This window comes from Odocoileus virginianus, chromosome 31 (assembly GCF_023699985.2).
Source record: "Odocoileus virginianus isolate 20LAN1187 ecotype Illinois chromosome 31, Ovbor_1.2, whole genome shotgun sequence".
Taxonomy (NCBI): domain Eukaryota; kingdom Metazoa; phylum Chordata; class Mammalia; order Artiodactyla; family Cervidae; genus Odocoileus; species Odocoileus virginianus.
The window spans coordinates 24,641,040-24,661,533 of NC_069704.1; the positions used below are offsets into that span (position 1 = coordinate 24,641,040).

At 35.5% G+C, this 20,494-nt stretch overlaps 1 protein-coding gene across 5 annotated transcripts in view; it reads right to left on the minus strand.

The window, feature by feature from the left end:
- AUH (AU RNA binding methylglutaconyl-CoA hydratase) overlaps window positions 1-20,494 on the minus strand; it is a 204,339-nt gene that overhangs the window by 169,717 nt on the left and 14,128 nt on the right. For 4 of the 5 annotated variants that reach the window (XR_011484963.1, XM_070459413.1, XM_070459411.1 and 1 more), the window contains exons 2-3: window positions 15,492-15,559; window positions 15,295-15,382 (exon numbers count right to left, since the gene is read on the minus strand). The exons of the other annotated variant lie outside the window; for it this stretch is intronic. Coding sequence is in view for 3 of the 4 variants with exons in the window: in XM_070459413.1 (XP_070315514.1) it covers window positions 15,295-15,382; window positions 15,492-15,559 (156 nt within the window). In the remaining variant the exon portion in view is untranslated. The remainder of the gene's footprint in view (window positions 1-15,294; window positions 15,383-15,491; window positions 15,560-20,494) is intronic. 5 annotated transcript variants of the gene reach the window in all.

Genomic DNA, 20,494 nt, shown 5'->3' on the forward strand with positions numbered 1-20,494 from the left:
GCAGAGAAAATAAAATAATAAAAAAATTAATGACACAGAAAACAGAAAAGAAAAAAAAGAAACAATGAAACCAAGCCAGCTATTTCAAAGGATCTAGAAAAGTAATAAATGTTTTGCCAGAAGTTTTGAAAAAAGATACAGATAATCCATATCAAAACGAAAGAGGAACCATCACTATAGATTCAAAAGACATTAAGAGGTTAATAAGGGAATATTCCCTTCACAGATCACTGCCTTGTTGTGGCGAAGATGCTTGCATAATTTGATGAAGCTAGGAGCTATGCCATGTAGGTCCACCCAAGACAGACTGGTCATAGTGGAGAGTTCTGACAAAACATGATCCACTGGAGGAGGGAATGGCAAACCACCCCAGTATATCTGCTGTGAGAACCTCATGAATGTATGAAAGGACACGACATGACACTGAAAGATGAGTCCCCGAGATCTGAAGGTATCCAATATGCTACTTGGGAGGAGCGGAGGACAACTACTAATAGCCCCAGAAAGGATGAAGCAGCTGGACCAATGCAGAAATGGTGCTCAGTTTTGCATGTGCCTGCTGATGAAAGTAAAATCCAATGCTGCAAAGAACAGGATTGCACAGGAACCTAGAATGTCAGGTTCCTGTAATCAAGGTAAATTGGAATGTGGTCAAGCACAAGATGATAAGAATAAACATCTACATCTTAGGAACCAGTGAACTAAAATGGACGGGAATGGGCAAATTTAATTCAGATGACCATTATATCTACTACTGTGGGCTACAGTCCCATAAAAGAAATGGAGCAGCCCTTATATTCAACAAGAGAGTCCAAAATGCAGTACTCGGGTGCAACCTCAAAAAGGACATAATGATATCAATTCATTTTCAAAGCAAGTAATTTAATATCAGAGTAATTCAAGTCTATGCCCCTACCACCAATGCCAAAGAAACTGAAGTTGATCAGTTCCATGAAGACCTAGAAGATCTCCTAGAACTAACACCAAAAAAAAGATATTCTGCTCATCACTGGAGATTAGAATGCAAAAGTAGGAAGTCAAGAGACACCTAGAGTAACAGGCAAGCTTGACCTTGGAGAACAAAACCAAGCAGGACAAAGGCTAACTGAATTCTGCCAGGAGAATGCATTGGTCATAGCAAATACCCTTCTCAACAACACAAGAGATGAAATTACACATGGACATCACCAAATAGCCAATACCAAAATCAAACTGATTATACATTCAATGTAGCAGAAGATGGAGAAGCTATACACAGTTAGCAAAAACAAGACCTAGAGTGGACTGTGGCTCAGATCATCAGTTTCTCATAGTAAAATTCAGGCTGAAACTACAGAAAGTGGGGGAAAACACTAGGCCAGCCAGGTATGACTTAAATCAGATCCTCTATGATTCTGCAGTGGAGGTAACAAATAAATTCAAGGGATTAGATCTGGTAGACAAAGTGCCTGAAGAACTACAGATGGATAATATTGTACAGAAGGCAGCGAACAAAACCATCCTGAAGAAAAATAAAAGCAAGAGGGTAATGTGGTTATCTGAGAGGACCCTGAAAACAGCTGAAGAAAGAAGAGAAGTGAAGAGAAAGGGAGAAAGGGAAAGTATACCCAATCAAATGCAGAATTCCAAAAACAGTACAAAGGGACAAGAAGGCCTTCTTCAATGAACAGTGTATAAAACTGGAAGACAACAGAAGGGGAAGAACTAGAGGAAAATTGGAGATATCAAGGGAACATTTTAACCAAAGATGAACACAATATAGGACATAAACGGTAGAGACCTAGTAGACGGTGGAGATCAAGAAGAGATGGAAAGAATACATGGAAGAATGGTATAAAAAAGATCCAAATGAACCAGATTTCTACAGTGGTGTGGTCAGCCACGCAGAGCCACACATTCTGGAGAGCAAAGTCCAGTGGGCCTTAGGAGCACTGCTATAAGGCGCTAGTGGATGTGAAAGAATTACAGTACAACTATTCAAAACCCTAAGGATGATCCCATCAAGGTGGTGCATTCATTATGTCAGCAAATCTGGAAGACCCAGCAGTGGCCACAGGATTGTGAAAGGTCAATCCTTATGCCAATTCCCAAGAACGGCAGTACTAAAGAATGTGCTAACCATCAGACAACTGCACTCATCTCCCATGCTAGTAAGGTCATACTTAAAGTCTTTCATGCTGGGCTTCAGCGTTATCCAATCCAAGAAGTTGCAGATATCCGCTGGGTTTAGAAAAGGAAGAGGAACCAGAGAGTACATTGCAAACATTTGCTGAATCACAGAGAAAGTTTGGGAATTCCAGAGAGACATCTACCTCTGTTTCATCGATTAGGCCAAAGCCTTTCACTGTGTGGATCACAATAAACTGTGGAAAGCTCTTAAAGAGACAGGAATAACAAACTATCTTACCTGTCTCCTGAGAAACCTGTATATGGGTCAAGAAGCAACAGTCAGAACCCTGTATGGAACAATTAATTGGTTCAAGATTGAGAAAGGAGTATGACCAGGTGTCACCCTGTTTATTTAATCTATATGCTGAGCACATCATGAGAAATGCCAGGCTGGATGAGTTACAAGCTGGAATCAAGATAGGCGGCAGAAACATCAACAACTTCAGATGAGTGGATGATACCACTCTAAGGGCAGAAAGTGAGGAGGAACTAAAAGAGCCTCTTGATGAGGGTGAAGGAGGAGAATCAAAGAGCCAACTTAATACTAAACATTAAAAAAACTACAATCACGGTATCCAGCCCCATGACTTCATGGCAAATAGAGGGGGAAAAGGTGGAAGTAGTGTCAGATTTCCTCTTTTGGGGCTCTAAAATCACTGTGGATGGTGACTGCAGCCATGAAATCAGAAGATGTTTGCTTCTTGGCAGGAAAGCTATGACAAACCTAGACAGTGTGTTGAAAAGCAGAGATATTACTCTGCCAACAAAGGTCTGTATAGTCAAGGCAATGATCTTGCCAGTGGTCACATAGGGTTCTGAGAGCTGGACCATAAAGAAGACAGAGCGCCAAAGAATTGATGCCTTTGAACTATGGTGCTGGAGAAGACTCCTGAGAGTCCCTTGGACAGTAAGGAGATCAAACCAGTCAATCTTAAGGGAAATCAACCCTGAATATTCATAGGAAGGACTGATGCTGAAGCTGATCTCCAGTACTTTGGTCATCTAATGTGAACAACTGACTCACTGGAAAAGTCCCTGATGCTGGGAAAGACTGAGGACAGGAGAAGAGGGTGTCAGAGAATCAGATGGCTGGATGGCATCATTGATGCAATGGACATGAACTTGGGGAAACTTTGGAAGATGGTAAAGGACAGAGGCCTGGTGTGCTGCAGTCCATGGGGCTGCAAAGACTCAGACACAACTGGGAGACTGAATAACAACAACAAAAGTAATATTATAAGCAACTTTATGCCAAAAAAACTGGAAACATGGATAAAACAGATAATTTCCTTAAAAGACACAATTTATCAAAACCTAAAAAGAAATGGATAACTTGAAGAGTCCTATATCTACTAAAGAAACTAAATTCACATTTAAAAATCTTCCCACAAAGAAAACTCTCAGACCACATGGCTTTGCTGGTGCATTTTACTGAACAACAAAGAAATACAAACAAAGGAAGAACACAAGTTCTTCAGATAAAACAGAAGAAACAAATCAGAATATTTCCCAATTCATTTTATGAAACCAGCAACACCTTACCACCAAGAGAGACTGGAATATTACAAGAAAAGAAAGCTACAAAGTAGCTTTCCTTATGAACAAAGCTGCAAAATTCATCAAAATTTTGGCAAATCAAATACAGCAATATGTAAAACATTAATACATCATGATCAAGAAGGATGTGTTCCAGGAATACAAGTCTGTTTCATATTTGAAAATCAATCAATTCACCATATTAAAAGAAAGAAAAACTATATAATCATCAAAATAGATGCAAAAACAAAAAAAGATTTGATAAAATTCAACAGTTCATGACTTGAAAAACAATAAAACAAAACAAACCCAAAAAAACCAGCAATAAAACCTTCCCCCTAACATTCTCACCACTTGTACTCAACACTAAAAAAGGTCCTAACTGATGTAATAAGAATCAAACAAAAGGTCAACATAATGGAAAGGAAGAAGTAAAACTTTCTTTACAGATGACTTGAATATCTACAGAGACAATCCCAAAGAATCTACAAAAAGAGATTCCTAGAACCAAAAAGTGAGTTTAATATGGCTACAAGATACAAAGTCAATATATAAGTCAACTGTATTTCCATACACTAGCAATAAAAATTAAGAGTCTAAATTATGAAAGGTCACTTTACAGTATCATCAAGAATATGCAATATTTAGGAATAAATTTAGCCAAGCAATTTCAAGACACAGAAATTGAGACAGTGAAAAGCACAGTCTGGGTATAACTCACACTCAAATGGTCAACTGATTTTTTTAGAAAGGTACTAAGATAATTCAATGGACAAAGAGTTAGTCTTCAATAAATGGTGCTGAAAGAACTGGATATACATAAAAATCCTAGCGTATAATAAAAACATATTCAGTCTTTGTCATGAGATCCTAGTACAGAGCTCTTAAAACCCTTGGAATTTCCTGAATGATAGAAGTATTTTCTATCTATTTTTATTCATACTGAGCCCCTCTCAACCATACCAGAGTTCATGTTAATAAGATAACTATTGGAAAGCCCCTTAAAAGTTTTAGGATGGAGGTTGGTCATGATTACAGGTTAGAACTTTTTATCCCTACCCTTCAACCTCTGGACAGGGTAGGGGAACCAGACACTGAGTTCAATCACTAATGGCCAATTATTTAATCAACTGTGGCTGTGTAATGAAATCTCCATAAAACCATTAACAATTGGGTTTAAAAGCCTCCAGGTTGTTGAACATATGTTTGAGAAGGCATCATGCCCAAGAGGGCATGGAACTCCTTAACACCCTCCAGTCCAATCTTGCCCTATGCATTCTACCATTTGGCTGTTCCTGAGTAGGAGCCTTTATAATAAACCAGTAGCAATAAGTAAAGCAGTTTCTTGAGTTTTCTGAGTCAGTCTAGCAAATCCTACCCTGACAATGATATGGTGGTGGGGAGGGGAGGACTTGTACACCAATTTACTACATCTCTGACACCAAGTGGATGTCAAACAATTCAACTTAATTCTAATGCTAACTCCCTAAATCAGCACAGACCATACTGTTAAAGGTTCAGTCCCATAAAACTGCTTTCACTTTACATGCCAGTCATAAGTACTGGAGATTAACCACACTTCTAACCAATCACCTACAAAGTCAGGAGTTTCCCACAAATTCCTCATCAGATTCAAAAATTCATCAGAAAAACTCACAAAACTTAAGAAGTCACTTTGCTTACATTTGTTGTTGTTGTTCTTTAGATGCTAAGTCATACCCAACTCTTTTGCAACCCCATGAACTATAGTCCTCCAGGCTCCTCTGTCCATGTGATTTCCCAGGCAAGAATACTGGAGTGAGTTGCCATTTCCTTCTCCAAGGAATCTTCCCAACCCAGAGACTGAATCCACATGTCCTACATTGGCAGGCAGATTCTTACCAGTTTATTATTAAAATACAACTCAGGAACAGCCAAATGGAAGAGATATACAGACAAGGTACAGGGGAGGAGGGGCACAAAGGTTTCACCCTCCAATATTTCCATGAGTTCACCAACCTGGAAATTCTCCCAAACCTCACTATTTATAGGTTTTTATGGAGTCTTCACTACCTGACAATTGATTAAATCTCTGGCCAGTGGTGACAGAACTCAATTTCTGGCTCCTCTACCTTCTTGAAGTTGGAGAACTGAGGCTGAGAGTTCTAATCCCCTAATCACATACAGAAGATACTCTTACTATAATATGAAGGACATCTCCAAGATTTTAGGAACTCTGCCAGGAACCCAAGGTAGATATCAAGGACATATTTTATTTTGATCACATTACCTAAATTCACACCTTGCAACAAAAATTAAGGATGTGTCATAGGCCTAAATATAAAACATAGTAACTAAAAACTTTCCGGAAGAAAACACAGCATGAGAAACTCTCTGTGACTCTGAAGTAGGACAAGATTTCTTAGTTCACAAAACTGAAAAAATTGAGTAACTGGACATCAACGAAAAATTTGTGTTCTTCAAAACAAACTGTTAAGAAAAAGACAAGCCAAAGAGCAGGAAGAAATACTTTAAAAACAAGTATCAGGTGGGAGGGGGTATCGGGATGGGGAATACATGTAAATCCATGGCTAATTCATGCCAATGTATGGCAAAAACCACTACAATATTGTAAAGTAATTAGCCTCCAACTAATAAAAATAAAAGAAAAAAAATAAAAAAATAAAAACAAGTATCAGCAAAAGGTCTTATATCAGCAATATATTAAAAACCCTATAACTCAATACAGTTTTTATTAAAACATGGGCAGAAGACCTAAATACACTTCAAAAAAACACATAAAGGTGACAAAAAAGCAAGAGAAGAGGTACTCAAAATCATTATTCATTAGAGAAATGATATCTAAAACCACAATTACACACAACTGCACACCAATTAGTATGTCTAAAATTCAAGACTGACAATATCAAGTGTTGGCAAGGATGCAGAAGACCTGAAGGCTCATACACTGCTGTCAGGAATGCAAAATGGCTAGAAAACAGTAGCAATTCCTCATAAAACAAAATGTATAGTTATTATAAACCCAATAATTCCATTCCTTAGTATTTATAAAAGAGAAATGAAAATATGTTCACAAAATGATTCATATGTGACTGTTCATGGAAGTGGTATTTATAAAAGCCAAAATACTGGAAAAACCCAAATGACCATTAACTGCTAAACAGATAAACAATTCACAGTGTATCTATGCAATGGACTATTCAACATATAAAATGAATAATCAACAATATAATGAAAATCATACTCAACAGTAAAGTGAAACTACTGAAACATACATCATGGGTGAGCCTCAAAGCATTATGCTAAGCGAACGAAACCACACAGAAAGGCCACCTACAGAAGGATCCCATCTGTAAGACATTCTAGAAGAGGAACAACTATGGTAAGAGTAACAAGTTCAGTGTTTTAAGGGGGTCAGAGTAGGAGAAAGGACTGACTACAAATGTACATAAGAATGATTTTTAACAGCACCACTCAGCAGGAAGCTGGCACCAGCCCTAGGACAACCTGACCCTGAAGCCAGCTGCCCAGAACCAAGCCCTAACCATGAGTGACCTGCAGCCTCTACATAAGGCGGAGCCTGGCAGTCAACCTGGCCAGAGGCCAGCACCACTTACCAGCATGGTAGTTAGCCCTGCCACAACCAAAGGGTTCACTCAGCCCACTTAGGGAGCATCCCAAGAGCATATAGCTTTGGTAACCAGAGAGGTGTGTGCTGATGGACCCCATAGGACATTGCCTACATGAGGCTATTTATCCAAAATTGGGAAATGTAACCAGTCTACCTAAGTGTTTAGTCACTCAGTCGTGTCTGACTCTCTGCAACCCTACGGACTGTAGCCTGCTGCCTGCCATCAACCTAATACATAGAAATAAAAAGAGAACTGGAAAAAATGAGGCAACAAAGGAATATGTTTCAAAGAAACAAAATGCCAGAAGAATTAAGTGAAGAGGTAAGCAAACTCTCTGATAGAGAGTTCAAGATAAAGATCACAGTTCAGGACTTCTTTCAAGGTTCAGTGAATAAGAATCTGCCTGGCAATGCAAGGTAAATGGGTTAGTTGATCTCTGGTCCAAGAAGATTCCACATGCCACAGAGCAACTAAGCCCATGTAATACAACTACTGAGCCTGCACTCTAGAGCCCACAAACTATTAACTACTGAGCCTGCACACCACAACTACTGAGACCATGCTCCAGAACCTGGGAGCTCCAACTATTAAACCTGCACGGCTAGAGCCAGTGCCCTACAACGAGAGAAGCCACTGCAATGAGAAGCCAAAGCCCTGGAAGAAAGAGGAGCCCCCGCTCGCCGTAACTAGAGAAAAACCTGCATGTACCAATAAAGACCCAGTGCAGCCAAAAATAAAAAACGAAAAAAAATTTTTTAAAAAGATATTCGATGAACTGAGGAGGGTACATGTAAAGCACTTTACTGTCATTGTTTGCAAATGACATGGTACTCTATATAGAAAGTCCTAAAGACACCATCAAAATACTATTAGAACTCATCACTCAAGTTAGTAAAGTTGCAGGGTACAAAATTAGTATACTGAAATCTGTTTCCTTTCCATAAACCAGCAACAAACTAACAGAAAGAGAAGTTAAGGAAATAATCCCATGTATAATTGCAGCAAAAATATCTAGAAATAAATTTACCAAGGAGGTAAAAGATCTATACTCAGAAAACTACAAGAAACTGAAGACAACACCAACAAATGGAAAGATACACTGCACTCATGGATTTGAAGAATATTGTTAAAATGATCATACTACTCAAGGCAATCTCTAGACTCAGTGCAATCCCTATCAAAATACCCATAGCATTTGAACCAGAACAAGTAATTCTAAAACTTGTATGGAAACACAAAAGACCCCAAATAGCTAAAACAACCTTGAGAAAGAATAGAGTTGGAGGTATTACACACTCTGATTTCAAACTATATTACAAAGTTACAGTAATCAAAACAATATGCTACCTGCCCAAAAAACAAAAATATTAATAAATTAATGGAACAAAACAGAGAGCACAGAAATAAACCCATATTTTTGTTGGCAACTAATCTACAACAAAGGAGAAAAGAATATACAACAGAGGAATAAATGGTGTTAAGAAAACAAGACAGCAAATGCAAAAGAATCAAACTGGGTTATATTCTCACACCATATACAAAAATAAACTCAAAATGAATTAAAGACTAAATATATAAGACTTGAAACCAAAAAACTAGAAGAAAACGTAAACTTCAGGCAGTATGATCTCAGACACCGGTCTTAGCAATATTTTTTTGGATATGTTTCCTAGGGTAACAGAAACAAAAATGAATATAAACAAATGATACTATATCAAACTAAAAGCTTTGCACATTGAAGGAAACTACCAACAAAACAATTGGGAAAACACATTTGCAAATTATATTATCTGATAAGGGATTAACATCCAAAATAAACAAAGTACTCATACAACTCAGCATCAAAAACAAATATTCTGATTAAAAAAGGGGCATAGGACCTGAATAGACATTTTTCCAAAGAAGATACACAGATGGCACACAGACAGGTGAAATCACTAATCATTATGAAATATAAATAAAAATCACCATGAAATATTACCTCCTACCTCTCAGAATGGCTATTAAAAAAAAAAAATTACAAATGTTGATAAGAATGTGGAGAAAAGAGCACTGTTCACTGGGCACTACTGGTGGGAATACAAATTCATACAACCACTATGGAGAACAGTACAGACATTCCTCAAAAAACTAAAAACAAAACTATCCTATGACCCAGCAATTTCCCTCCTTGGGATCTTTCCAAAGAAAAGTGTAGAAATCGTCATTCATATTTTTAAATACATAGACTTGTATATTTTTCCTTTGCAAAAAAAAAAAGAAAACTATAACACTAATTCAAAAGGGTATATGCATCCATATGTTCAATGCAGCATTATTTACAATCGCCAACATATGGAAGCAACCTAAGTGTCCACTGATAGATGAATGGATAACAAAAATGTGGTGTATATACATATATGGTCAGCAGAATATTACTCAGCCATAAAAAAGAAAAACTCTTGCCATTTGCAAGAATATGGATGGACATAGAGGGCATTATGCCAAGTGAAATAAGTTAGACAAAGAAAGACAAATATTCTAAGATTTTACTTACATTTGTAAATTTGTAAAACAAATTTACTTATAAATATAATTTACTTGTAAATATACTTGTAAATTAACTTGCAAATATAATTTACTTACATTTGTAGAATTTGTAAAACAAAACAAATAAACAAACATAACCAAACAAAAATAAGAGTCACAGACAGAGAACAAACCAGTGGTTGCCAAAAGGGACAGGGCAGGAACAGGAATGAAATAGATGAGGGAGATTAAGAGGCATAAGCTTCCATTTACAAAAGATGTGAGCCACAGGGATGAAATGTACAGCATGGAGAATTCAGTCAGTAATATTTAATAACTGAATGGTGACAGATTGTAACTAGACTTCTCCTAGTGATCATTTTGTAATGTATGTAAAGCATGAACCATCATGCTGTGCACCTAGACTTAACATAGTAACACAAGTCAGTCACACTTCAATTAAAAATGAGAAAAGAAAGCTTTATGTTGTATACCACAACTGTCTTCACGGTTTAAACACCTATCAAAACTGACATGTGTACTTAAAACAGGTACATTTTATTGCAAGTAATGCCTACGTCTATAACACAGGTTTTTTACTTCCAAAAAAGAACCCTACCCGGAATTAATACAAATTTGTATCCTTTCACTTTACTTATCAAACTCTCTAACGCACTAACATTTAAATTAACAAATATAACTTAACTTGAGATTCTAAACAATACTGAATAGATAACTTCATTAGTCAGAGGACTCCACATATTTAACTGCCAGGACATCTACATCCACTTGAACAATACATCACTCAATAAAGCATGCTGACAATTTTAGCGACAAGTTTTTAGTCAGAACTAATTTACTAGAACTCAAAAGCAGAAGCAAAAGTACCTTTACTTAAAAAAAAAAAAACCATAGTCATATAATTCAGTGAATCACTCAATTTAGAGTTCTACATACAGGAATCAATTACCAAGAATTGCTTATAATCTATTTCAGGAATTTCAAGACAAAAAAAAAATCCTCAGATTCAGTAATTTCTCATAAAATTTTTATGATAAAAACAATACATACATACTTTGCTACCTAGTGTTAGAACACTAAAAGAACAAGAAAATGAACAGATGAGTAGGAGTAAACATTTACATCCAATACAATAGCCTAGTTAAAAGGTCTTTCTCATAATTTCATTACAGACAATGTTAAAATTTTGACTCAAACATTATGAAACAGTAAAAATTATTTCAGTTTTTTTGGTATGCATGTTTCTGTGCATGTAAGAAACAAGATAAAATCAATCAGTATTTCACAATGAACTCTAACTATCAAAATGGTATTTCTCAGTATTCTAAGAAAAATATATGCAAGTCATAAACCCAGAAGCAATGCTCAAATCCACAAGAAAGAAAACGTAACACTGATTCCCAACCTAGAGTCATGCTGCAGATATGGCATAATATCTGAAAGCATGTGTAAAAAACATTTACAGTCATAATGGCTATGATATACATTTTTGTGCTCTAGATTTCATTGCGGCTAATCAGAGAAAATTCATTTAACTATATTACTGTGATCAGAATGCCATTATGACATTATACATATTCTCAGTCACCATAGGTGACTGTGTAAGTGCAAGAAATTTTAAGAACTTAGAGACCTCATACCCCAAAAGATTAAAAATCACTGATTCAGTAAAAACCCTACCCTAGGAGTCAGAAGTAATTCCAGCAAAGCCACCACCTTTAAACAGGCACTTAGGTTCACAGAGGTTATATTAAATGAAAGCATCTGAACTGTGACATAAGGTTTTTACACTCTGAAATTTTTCCTCTCAAATGTTGCAACAATCATTCAGAAATTCAATTAATGTTATGATTTTAGTTACCAAAACTAGAAAATACACTAAATACATTTGCTAATTTTTTCAAAATTACTTTCTTTGTGTATATTCACTTAATACAACTTAATATACTTATTACAGAAAGCTGAACCACATCTGCAGATAGTTTACACAGGTGCAGTCATAATGGGAATATCATTTTTACACGTAGCTATCTCTTATAACATGTATTTTTCACACTATAACACAGTCTTCATACTATCATTCTAAATTGTTCCTTAACATTCTACTGCGTGCATGTGTATATGTCTGTATATTTGTATATATCTGTATAATGAAAACTAGAAGGATAAAAAAGAAAATTAAAATTGTTATTTTTATTAGGAAAAGAATGGAATGGATAAGAATGGGATTTCTCTTTGTATACTTTTTCAAACATTTTGTACACATTTCATACATTTGACACACTACTTATTATTTAAACTAAAATTTCCTTTAAAAATGTTAAGGCAAGTAAAATATAATTTTTGCTTCTAAATAACATATGTAAATGAAAAGTCAGAAATCAATCAGTGCAACCTCCAGTGCATGTAGGAATCACTTTTTTCTTTTAATATCTAAACTTTTTTATTTTATATTGGGGTATAGCCAATTAACAAAGTTGTGGTAGTTTCAGGTGGACAAGGAAGGGACTCGCCCATATATATACATGTATCCATTCTCCCCCAAACCACCAGAATCACTTTAATAATGCTTAATTACCTGTTCCTCTAGTATATTAGGAAAAGGACACAGAAAAAAGAACCAAAGGCAAGAGCCAGAGATACTGTCAGTGAATAGGAGAGAAGTCTGAGATAATTTCAGAGAAACTGCTCACAACCCAATAATCCTTGGGAAAAAAAAAAAAATCAGTGAATCACAGCACACTTTAAAGGCTAATTGGTGGTGGTGGTGGTTTAATCACTAAGTCATGTCTGACTCTTGCGACCCCATGGACTGTGGCCTGCCAGGCTCCTCTGTCCATGGGATTCTCCAAGCAAGAATCCTGGAATGGGCTGCCATTTACTTCTCCAAAAGGCTGATTAAATTCAGCAAGTACATGGTGAGTCTCTATTATGTACTGTGATGTGAGAATATATAAGAAGATTTTCAAGGAAGAAAAAGAGAAGTTACCATCCTCAAGAAATTTGAAGCAAGATCACTTCATAAGCTTTAAGTTTCTGGAAATGAACAAAATGCCACTAGAACACAGATGTACAGAGAAGAGAAACCTTTGTGGGGGCAGAAAGGGAAGAGGTAAGATGAGTAACTTTAGGGAATGGGGAGCTAAGAGAATAACCAATAAATGAGTACACTATTTGTGAGGATTTTTCTTTTGAAGATGACTACTTCAGAATAAAAGTTAACACTCTAATTATGTGAAAGACTGTATTCTTCAACAAGAATGAATAAATGAGGTCTGATTAAAATTAATATTTTTATACTACTATTTTCATAGGCTATAAGCTTAAATATTCTTTTTAGGCATGTAAAGAGCTTTTGTGTATCTAAACTTACAATACACTTAATGTGTACACAGTAATAAAGACAGACCTACTAAACTGCCTGTTTCAAATATATGTAAGAAAAGAAAACCTTTCAAAGAAATTTCTAAGAATGGTTTTATTATATATACTGTTAATAAAACACTTTGCACTAATTTTTCTATAATTCAAACTTTTTTTGGACAAAATACAGTAACAAGTCTTATGAGTTAAAATATAGGAAAAACTATCCTGATCATGCAAAAGCACACAGAACAAAGAAAGTAGATTTAATAAACCCTTGGGAAAAAGTATTCAAGGTTAATATGTTAATCTGGTAGAGCATTTGATATATTACTTACTACATTCCCCCAAAACAGAAATCTATAGAAGATAGCTGTAAACTGTATGAAAGCACTAAAGCTTTTTCCAAATACTGATAATGTGGAGACACAAAACAAATGGACAGCAAAGGAATAGATAAAAAGAATTCTACCAGTAATTATAGTGTTATAAATACAAATCCCATCACCAACAGAAAGAAAGTAATGCGAGGTATGATCAACCCTTCTTTCTGAAGTGTTGTTCTGCCACTACCACTATCATGCCCCAAGAGTCATATAACTAGGCTATCCTGAAAAGCCCCCAAACTGCTCAGGATCTTCCCAATAAGCCCCTCAGCAGCCCTCAAAGGACCTGGGTGTAGTGACCTCAGAGCCATCAGTCATGATGTTGGATTCAGTCACCTGGAAACATCGCTGCCAGATCCCAAGGTCACAGATAAAAGAATTCTAATGCACTGGGTGTAAGTTTTTCATATTATGAAAACAATTTTAATAAATTTTAGTCTTTATAAAAACTATTAACAGTTACACAATATTTTGACCCATAACACTGTGTGTTATGTACACTGTCACATCAAGCCTCTGACAACACCAGGAGGATAGCATTACTCAAGCTGGACATATGTAGAAGCAGCAGAAACTACAGCAAATTGTCCTCACTCAGGCAGTTGAGCATGATAAACCTACTCTCTTTGATCACCAAACTGAAGCTAAAACTCATCCTTTTATATACGGGGCATTATATCAAAAACTATAACTCATTTACACTGAATATTCTTAAACACCATAAAATTTTACAGTATTTTAAGGTGGAAGCTACAGAGTTAGAAGCTTGAAAAATCTAAAAATGACAAACTAAAGAATATGGGTCTAAACCAAGACACTTCTTAAAACATTCTGTTTAAAAATACTCCCCCATGTTCCCAGCACTGCTCTGGGAGTACTCCAAATGCTCAAAAGTACTTGAATGAATAAAATACTATATGTTGTTCCCTCAAATCTTTGGTTATCTCAAGTAGATTATCCCATTTATATGTTTACTGGAAGAAATTTTTTTCACCCCTCAACTTCTACCTTCATTTACTTATTAATAAAATACAGTAATACTGTGTACTATCAGCATTTATTTATCTTAATCATCTATATTTTTGACTAGCTGAAACAGATTCATTCAATCTCATGACTTAGAAATACTTACAAATATGGAAAATGCAAGGCAACTTAATCTTTGGCTTTTGGTAACACAGCACAAACAGAAAAAAAAAAAAAACACTTCACTGCTGTAGACACAAATTTAAAAACACAATTTGTGGACACATACTTGAGTGGGCACTACTACAAACACACACCTCCAAAGCATATGTCTACATTTAACATTTACACTGGGGTAGCTACTGCTAGTCAGCTGAAGTACTTTTTAAGTAACTTATAAACACAGAGCACACTGTTTTGAGTAGGAGACACAATTTTTCCTTCCCAGCTCGTCTTTCATAAAGATCATTCAAGTACGACAAACCAATATTTTAATTGCTCAAACTATTTTTTCAACTTCCAAAACAACTTCTCCACATGTTGCAAAGATTTCTTTCTGAGAAAACATTTTTTTTTCCTTGTAACAACAGTAAAAAAAACAAAGAGGAATTGTTGGTAATGAAATTCAAACCACGTAACACTTTATAATGGAAAACAGGGTACTACTAAGGAAACATGAGACTAGTTTTAAAATTTTAGTCTTTTTCACATACCAGCACAGAATATCCCAGGGACTTCGCTTCTGACTATTATGGTCCGTACTTTCTTATCAGATTTTAAAGCATCCACAGCTTTTGAGAGCTAAACGGAAACAGGGAAGATAAGAAAGAAAACAGGAAAAATCATTTTCAGGTTGGTGTCAACACTGTACCATAATCTTAGAAGCAAACAGTTTAATCTTTACACTCACCATTTTTATAAGATTTTTACTCAATGAATTTTTGGCATAGGCTCTGTTTATTCCAAGCACCACAATTCCTAGTTAAGGGGGAAACAAAAAAGCATTTGAGTTAGTGAGGTATTTAGGGTACAGTTCAGTTCAGTCGCTCAGTCGTGTCCAACTCTTTGCGACCCCATGAACCGCAGCTCGCCAGGCCTCCCTGTCCATCACCAGCTCCCGGAGTTCACCCAAACTCATGTCCATTGAGTCAGTGATGCCATCCCACCATCTCATCATCTGTCGTCCCCCTCTCCTCCTGCCCTCAATCTTTCCCAGCGTCAGGGTCTTTTCGAATGAGTCAGCTCTTTGCATCAGGTTGCCAAAGTATTGGAGTTTCAGCTTCAGCATCAGTCTTTCCAATTCAGGGTACAGATTCCCATATATACACAGCTAGTTAACTTGGGACTTTGGAATCTACCACCTCTGTGAGGTTCACTTCAAGAGCGTTATCCTAATTTTCATGTTTACCATCCTTTTCAAACATATTTTTGAAAAATGTGGTATACATATTTATAAAATCAATCTGATATTTAACATTCACCACTTTTATTCAGCCTGTTAGAGAACTTGGTAACAGCATGTCCCCTTCAATTCCTCCCTCTTTACGCACCACCAAGGTAATATGCCACATTCTACAATTTCACACATTTTAAATTTTACATAGCTTAATCAGACTAAAGAGTAGGAAGGCCACATTTACTGATACAAATTCTAAATTATGAAATACTATTTAAAATACAGTTTTATTATCTTCAGTATACATAGAAGTACACAATAGCTAACAATTTCTTGTCACAGGCAAGCATTATGGGATCAGCTTTTTTTTGCTTTTGTGTGTGTGTGTGTGTGTGTGTGTGTGTGTGTTTAATAGTCAGTCAGTCATGTCCGACTCTATGCAACCCCGTGGACTCTGTAGCCCACCAGGCTCCTCTGTCCATGGAATTCTCCAGGCAAGAACGGGTTGCCATTCCTTTCTCCAGGGGATCTTCCTGACCCAGGGATCAAACCCCGGGGTCTCCTGCATTGCAGGCGGGCTCTTTACCAGCTAAGCCACTAGGGATTACTACTTCAACTACTCCATTTGCCATATTACATAGTTTTCAATATTTCCACCCCAGGTTTCTCTCCTGACTCTGTCCCATGTACTTAACCCGAAGTCACTTATATTTAGAATTTTCGAGTACAGGCTTTTTGTCCTAAAATTACAGGAATTCTAATTAATTCTGTTTTACATGGTACCCATCAAACAAGAAAACAAAATGTATGTTAAGTCTAATTACATTCACTGCATTTTCAAGTATTATTACTGGTAAAAGAACTTCTGTTTGACTCGGTGTCAATGAGAACTGAATCTTACAATTTACTCTGTCACCACCCTGTTCCACATCCCAATAGAGGATTATTTTAAGTCAAAAAGAAATAAGTAAAGTGGAGCTCATTTGTAAAACTATCACTTTTGCTGAGTATCAAATTTATCTTGGTATATTACCCCTTTTTCAATTCAGGCTATTTCCTCAGTCTCTTATCATAGACAATAAGTTTGGTCTATTTATACCCTTATATCATTTGTTTTTTATTTGTCTTTATTTACTTTGTAAAATGATTTCTAGTTTTCTTACTTCTCTTAAATTCTAACTTATTTATATTTTAATGATCACAGCAGAAAAATTACATACTGAAATGTTATTCTACCATAAATTATCTCTTTTGCTTTCATTATTATATTTAAGGATTCTTTTTTTTAATTAGGTGTGTCAGCTGCTTACATTATCTATACATTTCATTTCAGGTCAGTAAGGGGACCTCAATAAATAAACTATTGAGAATCACTGGAATCATTGAGAATATCATAATATTCATGTTATTCTGAATATTACAAATCTTTGACAATATATGGGGAAATATCATTATATATCAGATTTCACCCAATCATAGGAACAAAAGTTAAATTGGTTTAATAATCATTTGTCATTTGTTTTCTGAACTGACTGTCCTTACTGTCTACCTATCTTATTAGAGTTGTCATTTGCATTTCAAATAATAAATTTTTAGACTACAGATATTAATTCATTATTTATATACCAGATCTCTTCCCTATCACTCACTTTTAAAAATCAACTTGTTTATGGCATTTTTTTGCACCAAAGTTTTAACTTTTTATATATTATTGCCTTTGCAACTTTTGACTTAGTATCTTCCTTAGAAAGAGTTCACAATGAAAACACATGTTCACACAAACGCTTACACCAGAATGATCAGAGCAGCATTATTCAAAATATTCAAAACATGGAAACAACCCAAATATCCATCAGTTGATGAGTGGATAAACAAAATATAACAAATCCCTGTAGTGTAATATTTAGGAAAAAAAAAAAGAAGCATCGATACATGTGCAACATGAATGAACCTTGAAAACATGCTGAGTGAAAGAAGTCAGTGACTAGTGAGCACATATAATTCCATTTATAAGAAATGTTGAGAGCGGGCAAATCAGAAGGGACAAAAAAGGTAGATTAGTGATTGCCTAGGGCTGCTGGAGATGGAGAGATTGAGCAGTGACAGCTAAAAAGTGTCAAGTTTCTTTTAGGGCAATGAAATGTTCAGTACTTGATAGTGTTGACAGATGCACATCTCTATAAATGTACTAAAAGCCATTAAATTGCATATTTTAAACAGGAGAATTTTAAGGTATATGAATTGTATCACAATAAAGCTATTTTTAAAAAATGGCAATATTCACTTAGACCGAGAAATAAAGTCAAATTAGAACAAGAACAAAAAGAAGATACACACATGTGGTGGAGTGTGAAAGGAGACCAAACCCTTATCCTCCATGGCAAAAAGTCAGCAGACAGATAATACCTAAACGTGAAAATTCCAGGAGTAGAAATATATGTATGTTATTTTAAATGAGACAATATGTGCCCAAAACGATCAGCCAAAGGGTTTTCAATAACTATTTCTGAATATAACAATCCTCTGATACTGTCTCCTTACATTGACTACTTTCATTTCTGCTGCTCTCAACTCCATAGGAGTCTTATTTTCTCTAATATGCACAAACATTTTTGGCTGGAACCATTTACAAAACAGTCCATTATTTTCCTTTTGATTTTAAAAATCAAACAACTGTATTCTAAATAATTATAAAAATCACTCTATATTAGTTACATTTTCTAATCACATATTGAGAGTATGTGGAAAGTGCTATTTTTTTAGTGCTATTTTACATAAACTTTTTCTGGCAAACTTATGAAATATTAAAAGACTTATGTGGTTCTCTTCAATATTCTAAGTCAATAATAAATCTTGTTCAAAAATACTAACAGTTATGCTTTCTGCTCCAATGTTAATTTCTCATTTTCTTCTCCTGCTATTTCACTTTAGCTAGGACTTCAAGTCCAATATAATATTAGCAAAAATAATAAGTTCCTTTATTTTGTCAATACCTTTAATGAAAATGTTTCTAAGCATTTGCCTTTTAGTATAATGTTTGCTATGCATTTCTAATAGCTTTTTTTCAAACTGGGGAAATTTATTTCTATGTTCAAACTTACATTTTAAAAAGGTCACTCAGGCCACAGTGTAAAAAACAGATTATAAGGAAGCAAGAACATACTAGACCAATATCCCTTATGAATACAGATGTAAAAATCTCAACAAAATACTAGCAATTCAAATTTAGCAGTCATGACCAAGAGGGATTTATCCCAGGAATGCAAGGGTAGTTCAGCACAAAAATTGAGCAAAGTAATACACCACACTAACAGAATAAAAGAAAATATTTTAAAACTATATGATCACCTCAACTGACGCAAAAGAAACACTGGACAAAAATCCAACATACTTTCAATGATTTTTAAAAAATAATAACTTTAAAACCTCAACAAAGTAGTAACAGAAGGAAACTTCCTCAACCTAATAAATGACATTTATTTAAAAAAAAAAACAACTTACAATTATCATATTTAAAGTTAAAAGACTTAAAGTCTTCTCCCTAAGATAAAAAAATTAGATAAGGATGTCCATTTTCACCACTTTTGTTTAACAATGTAATGGAAATTCCTGCCAGGGTAACTAGGTAAGAAAAAGAAATAAAAGGAATCCAGATAGGGAAAAAAAGTGAAAGTGAAAGTTGCTCAGTTGTGTCCAACTCTTTGCAACCCCATAGACTATACAGTCCATGGAACACTCTGGGCCAGAATACTGGAGTGGGTAGCATTTCCCTCCTCCAGGGGATCTTCCCAAGTGAACCCAGGTCTCCTGCATTGCAGACGGATTCTTTACCAGCTGAGCCACAAGGGAAGCCCAAGAATACTGGAGTGGGTAGCCTATCCCTTCTCAGCAGATCTTCCTGACCCAGGAATCGAACCAGGGTCCCCTGCATTGCAGCCAGATTCTTTACCAACTGAGCTATGAGGGAAAAAAAGAAGTCTATTTCCATTCACAAATAACATGGTCTTACACACAGAAAATCCCAATGAATCCATCAAAAACTATTAGAGTTAATAAGTGAACTCAGTAAAGCTGCATAATATAATATCAATATACAAAAATGAGTTATATTTCTATACACTATCAATGAACACTCCAAAAATGAAATTAAGAAAACAATTTGATTTGTAACAGCATCAAATATACACACACACACACACACACACACACACACACACACACAATTGCTTAGGAATAAACTTAACCAAGAAAGTTCACTGAAAACTACAAAACACACTGAAAGAGGTCTAAGTAATAAAGAAAGACCTCAGCAATAAAAATGAATGATCAATTTGTTCTCAACAAGGATACCAAGACCATGCAATAGTGCAGGACTTTTCAACAAACAGGGGTGGACAACCGGATATTCACCCACAAAAGAACCGAGTTGGGCCATTTACTCACAGCACACACAAAATTATCTCAAAATGGATCTAAGACCTAAAACTTTAACACTCTCAGAAGGAAACAAATGTATA